Raw genomic sequence first — 6,000 nt, forward strand, 5'->3', positions numbered from 1 at the left:
TACATCAGTGAATGTAGGAAGCGGATTGCAAAAGAGAAAAGGAAAGAAGTAGGCAATGCAGTAGCAGACTCTTTTGATGACAAAGCACAGCAATCAGCTAATGTAATCAGGAAGAGTACACTTTTTTGGTCACATGCACTAGTGACACACCAAGTGCTTCAGACACTGATATGTCTTGCATTGCATCTGACAGACAGCATGCATCATGGTATTTTGATAGTGGTGCTTCGAGCCACATCACTTCATGCAAAGATGTATTTCAGGACTTGGTTTATGCTTCAAATGGCCGCACTGTATCATGTGCAGATCATACCACATATCCAGTAAAGGGAATTGGTAATGTCATACTTATTGCAGCCAATGGTGCCAATATATGTATGAAAAATGTATTGTATGTTCCAGGGATAAAGAAAAATCTGCTCTCCGTCTCAGCCATAAACAACCAAGGTTTAAAGGTTGAATTTGAAGATGGGAAGTGTTTGGTAAAAGACCCATCAAAGGGTTATGAAATAGTCACTTCTGGAACACGATACAAAGGCTTGTATAAGTTGGACAGCTATGACAAGCGCACTTATGATGCAAATACAGTGGCTGCCCACACTCCTGCTATGCATGATGCAGAGCTATGGCATGCTCGTTTTGGGCATGTAAATTTTCAGAGTTTGATGCTTTTGCAGAAGCATCATATGGTTGGCCTCTTGAGTCTCCACCAAGACATGTATGTGAGGGGTGTATTTTGGGAAAGATGCAACGAAAACCATTCCCCAAAGATAGCGATCTGCCATGTCCACTGTGATGTAACTATATCGACGACTTTTGTGGTCACTGTCAATTGTGCATACATGATGAATATAGTAATGGTCTGAAAGAGGGTATCTATGACCAAAGGGGAAGCTCCAAACTTTGCTAGCTCAATCTCGTGGCGCAAATGGCATACTCCTGATCATAGATGAAAGCGTCATCACTTGGAGTCTCTCTATGCACTTCTAGGTTGCCTCACTAAGATCCGGTCATGAGAAGGGGACCCCTTATATCGTTGTTGGAAGGTATCAAATAGCCAACATTTAGTGTGGGGTACTTGGAAATGGGCCTAAAAACATTGCCTCTTCAGGTGGGCTAGGGATGTATATCCTCTTGCAAAACGTGCATCGGCAGCTGGTCTCGTGGAAAATATCGGCCCTATAAAAGTAACCCTGAGGCACACAAAAGATGAAACAATCTTCTCATGCCCATCTCCGTTCTTGTGAAGAGCCTGAAAGTGCAGCAAATCGGCAGCAAGAATCTTCCCTTAGTTCAATTAGTGATCGTCATGCAGACAGATTTCGGGATTGAACTGGTTGTCCCAGGAAACAATACTTCAATAGAATTCAGTAAGTTTTGTTCAGTTTCAGCCATCAGCCATTTTGGCAGGCTTGTTTTGTGAGCGATTTGCTCCCAGCAGTAAGTAAACGCGCTTTTGCATAATTTTTTGTGTTACACGTGCAGTTAGATAAATAGGCCTTACATGCACCTAAAAGGTGTTCTGTTTGTTGGGGAAGGGGAAAAGGCAGTTTGGTGGGTTTTTTTTTTTTGTTTTTTGTTTTTTTTTTGGGGGCAGGGGGGGGGGGGGTTTGTGTGTGGTATATACGGCACCCAAATGTACATTTTTCCAACCCTTATTTATGCTGTGTGTGTGCTGTGTATTGCTATTTTCAGTGGTTCAACTGTGTTCTATCGAGATAAATCATATATCTGATAGATGTAGTCATGCTTTCCAACCCTTATTTATGCTGTGTGTGCGTGCTGTGTATTGCTATTTTTAGTGGTTCAACTGTGTTCTATCGAGATAAATCATATATCTGATAGATGTAGTCATGCCTCTGCCACAGCTACGTGACCTCAGTCACCACTGACTCATCAGCAACAATTTGTTTTATTGGGCTAAGTTTTTAGAATCATCTTTTTGAAATGTCAAAAAGACATACAGCATAGTATCCCAAAGAGAGATCCACATGGTGTAGTGTCACACCATCAAAGCAACAACTAAGCTGTTTTATTTAAAAGAGGTGTTCTTTATTAAGCAAAGAGCAACTTAAATGTGTGTTTGTTGTTACAGTCACTTTGCATTTTCCATTACAACACTTTGCTAAAGGAAAAAAACTTTTGAGAAGTCTGTTTCCTTCAAAAAACCTTTTTGTTTTTGGTGACTATGTATTTAACAAGAAGAGGGTTTGCTACTTTTGAAGTTTGATACATGCACAGGAAATTATTGTCCATGGTAGTCTATTCGAGATCTCCCGAAAGGGCCACTATGTTGTTAATGAAGGCATAAAGATTCACAGATTTTATCTGATTTGTCATTAGAAATCCAATGTTGTTATTTATCAGTGGTTGTAAATTTGTCAAGTTCCTCTACTTCAGTTTTTGTAATGTTTTTTGTTGCTTTAAAAAAAAAAATTCCCCAATTCAGGGTATAGAAAAGAAGCGTTCATCACTCCAGGGATATGAGAAAGGAGTTGTTGCAAGGCATGAAGCTGGTCATGCTGTTGTTGGGACGGCAGTTGCTAATCTATTACCTGGCCATGCTCGAGTAGAGGTAGTACATTATGACCTGCATATAAGGACTTGATAACAGTGTATTATATATTTGTATTAGGGCCTCCAGCCATGCTCAAGCAGAGATACTATATTAAGCAAATATTGTTTGTCTACCTTTGCTCTCTATTGCTGCAAATGATTGATTATTTCATCCTTGTGATCATTAGAAGCTTAGCATATTACCTAGATCTGGTGGTACTCTTGGTTTCACATATATCCCGCCCACCACGGAGGATCGATACCTGCTATTTGTGGACGAGCTTCGGGGTCGGCTCGTGACGTTATTGGGTGGGCGAGCAGCAGAAGAGGTGGTTTACTCAGGTCGGGTTTCTACTGGTGCGCTGGATGACATTAAGAGGGCCACAGATTTTGCCTATAAAGCGGTTGCAGAATATGGACTGAACTCATCAATTGGTCCAATTTCACTTGCAACGTTATCAGGAGGAGGGCTAGATGATTCGGGATCTGCTTTTCCATGGGCGAAAGATCAGGTGAATTTCAGCACTCTTGGCCAGGGGTTTTTCTCTTTTATTTTAGTAATCTCTGGCCTCTTGCTACATCTGGATTGGTAGAAATAAATTATGGTACCAAGTTTTCTGGAAAGTTTTATTTTGGTCGTGGTCACATAGCTGATCGTTTTTTCTGGGGAACCCAGGGTCACATGGTTGATCTTGTGCAAAGAGAAGTAAGAACGTTGCTGCAATCAGCTCTGTCAATGGCTCTTCTTGTCATACGATCAAATCCGACTGTTTTGGAGGGTCTCGGTGCACAGCTTGAAGGTATGCCATCCTGTAGTAGATGCATCACGTCGGGGGTTTGTTCTGTATGCACGCTTTGCTTGGATGTATTCTTATGGCAGGAAGTTATGATGCATGAACAGCTGATGATAAGGTGGAAGGTGAAGTGTTACAGCAGTGGTTGAACCTTGTTGTAGCTCCAATGGAGCTGGCTGCTTTTATACAAGGAGATTGGTTATTGCCATCTGAAAAGACCCCGTAAAAGGTCACGTTGGGACTTCCCATACGTAGACTCAACATCAAATGGAAGATCAAATCATGCTGTTGAGATTGATGCGCCCTTTCCATGATATTTTATTGGATTTGTGGTGGCCATGTGTACATGTTCGAAGATGGCTGTTTGTGTGCTGGGCTCTTATTCTTTATTGGGTGCTTTGCTTAAGGAACTGTGCTGTGTTCAAATGTGTGTAAAAAGCTTCAGAAAGATCTAGCATTCTTGCTTGGCACTGTAAGATATTTAAGACCAATTACATGAAGAGTGGTCGGATCTGAGATGTATCTCGGTAGTCGATCTGTATCATTACTTGTAAGTCTGGCTAGTCTGTTATCAAGATAGTACTGCCACCATCAAGGCGCAAATGTATGTACACAGTATGACTGATTCATGTGTCAAACTGTGTTTATGCTGCCACTAAGGCAGTACTGAATTTTCATGTATTCTGATTATAAATGTCTTGCAGATGGAGCTGCATGTTGGGTATTGTTGAAAGAAAGAAATAAAGAAAGCAATATTAAACGTATACAAAACGTCTGTGAGACCAGAAATGTGTTCCAATAGTTCATTTGCTTTTTATGATCTAGTTACGTCGTGGAAACAACTCGCTGCATATACAGCAGAGATCATGTGAAGAGACAAGATAATCATGATTACAAAGTTAAAAAAATAGCTACCTAACTTATGTCATGAATATGAGGTACCACCTATAGTATGATCACTGTGTGGCGGCATCATCTATGGTCTCATGTAATCGCTCTATGTCCGGCCTCCATTTGTCTCCGAGGGATCTCATGGATCTGGAGCTGTTGCATGGATGGTTGATTTGGGGCTTGTGGGACGTGGTATTCCAGCTGATGTGTATATCCAAGGGGTATGGTGCTGCCTTTGTGCTATCTAGTCCATCTGCGGGGCTTCTTAGATTCAAAAGAATCTGAGTTTGGGCTTTGCCCTCCTTGAGAAGGAGATGTTTATGTTTGTGTGGCTTCCTAAGAAACCCTCCTAGCCATTGCCAGTATAGGAAGTCGATTATCTTGGATAGTGGGCCAAAATCCCCTCAAGAGGCAATGAAATCCCCCCCGAATCTCATAATACACCGCGCATTTGCAGATGCTATGCCATCCCTATCTCTGTTTAGAGGTTGTGAGTTGATACTCAATTTTGCTGTACTGCAATCCGCATGGCGTGGGACTTGTCTGTGCAAGTATCAAGGCCTCTGAAGAAAGCCATTCTATGTGACATGCAGAAAAAGTTTCTAATAGAATGCAATCTAAGACTTGGTCCACATCTATGACTTGGTTTGCATCCCTAGTTTGGAGTCGGACCTAAGGAGTCTTGATAGAACTTTCATCGTGTCCGCATCTATGACTTGTCTTGCATCCCTAGTTTGGAGTTGGACCTTTGGAGTTGTCGAGACCCTAAGACATCCGAGGCTAGGGTCTTGGGGTCCAAATCAATGCGAGTAGTTTTGGTGTTGACAAATCTTGGTAACTTGGCAACATTCCCAATTTGGAGGCCTCCGATCCAAGTAAGTGTGAGGAGTTTGTACTTGTGGATGAATCTTTAGGATGTGGCATACATCCCTCTTGAGCCCAGAATCAATGTGAGGAGTCTTGGACTTCAATCCGGATCTTTGGGACCTAGCTTGCAACCCTAGAGTCATCACAAACCCAACCAAAACTAATGAGTTTTGGACTTGAGTCGAGATCTTGGGACCCAGCTTTGATTCTTTGCTTAGGCTTCTTGTTGCTAGGGGACTTGCATAGTGCGTTGCGCCTATGTGCTAGGGTTTTCGAAATATAGAAAGAAGAGTATGGTGGAATCACACATACAACACACACGAGCCCTAAACTATTGTTTTTTATTATGTACAAGAGAGAAGTAATACATTTGAAACTCAAGTACAAGATGTGGTTGAGAATGAAGATGTTAAATCCCAGCCTCATGACCTAATGTTCACTCCTAGCTTAGCACTTCACCTATACAGAAACACTCTGTGAAGTACAACGATAAGGAAAGCAAATGTGTATGACGATTTGGCTACCCACATATATATATGCACTAATGCTCCTAGTCGGCAAGTAGTACTGCTGTTAGTCACTTGTACTCGATTGCCACATCATCAATGCCATGTCATCATCGCTATGTGGTAGTGCCAGGTGTCCTCAGCTATCTGACTCTGCTTGTTGGTTGCTATATTATGTGTGGTTGTGTCTTGCATACTTGTAGATGTGTCATAGTGTTGGTTTCTCAACCTCCTAGTGATAGAACCTACAAGGCTCACATATTCACTCCATTGTTGTGCCATAGTGGTCATCGTTTCGTTGGGTGTGGAGAAATGCTTGAATGGTGTACTATTAAAGAGAATGCAGGGGAGAGGGAGTGCTTGAGTTCCTTGCAAGCAAACACACA

At 41.9% G+C, this 6,000-nt stretch overlaps 1 protein-coding gene across 2 annotated transcripts in view; it reads left to right on the top strand.

Annotated features, from left to right (window-relative positions):
- Nucleotides 1-4,121, top strand: part of LOC147635046 (ATP-dependent zinc metalloprotease FTSH 9, chloroplastic-like) — a 28,534-nt gene extending 24,413 nt beyond the window's left edge. Inside the window, exons 10-13 of one of the 2 annotated variants that reach the window (XM_086804297.1) lie at nucleotides 2,450-2,575; nucleotides 2,745-3,068; nucleotides 3,233-3,356; nucleotides 3,458-4,121. In XM_086804297.1, coding sequence (XP_086660423.1) covers nucleotides 2,450-2,575; nucleotides 2,745-3,068; nucleotides 3,233-3,356; nucleotides 3,458-3,576 — 693 coding nt within the window. In that variant the 3' untranslated portion in view covers nucleotides 3,577-4,121. The remainder of the gene's footprint in view (nucleotides 1-2,449; nucleotides 2,576-2,744; nucleotides 3,069-3,232; nucleotides 3,357-3,457) is intronic. The other variant, XM_086804296.1, reaches the window with a different exon arrangement.
- The last annotated feature ends 1,879 nt before the right edge of the window (nucleotides 4,122-6,000 follow it).

This window comes from Cibotium barometz, chromosome 10 (assembly GCF_041138505.1).
Source record: "Cibotium barometz isolate CiBa-2024 chromosome 10, ASM4113850v1, whole genome shotgun sequence".
Taxonomy (NCBI): Eukaryota; Viridiplantae; Streptophyta; class Polypodiopsida; order Cyatheales; family Cibotiaceae; genus Cibotium; species Cibotium barometz.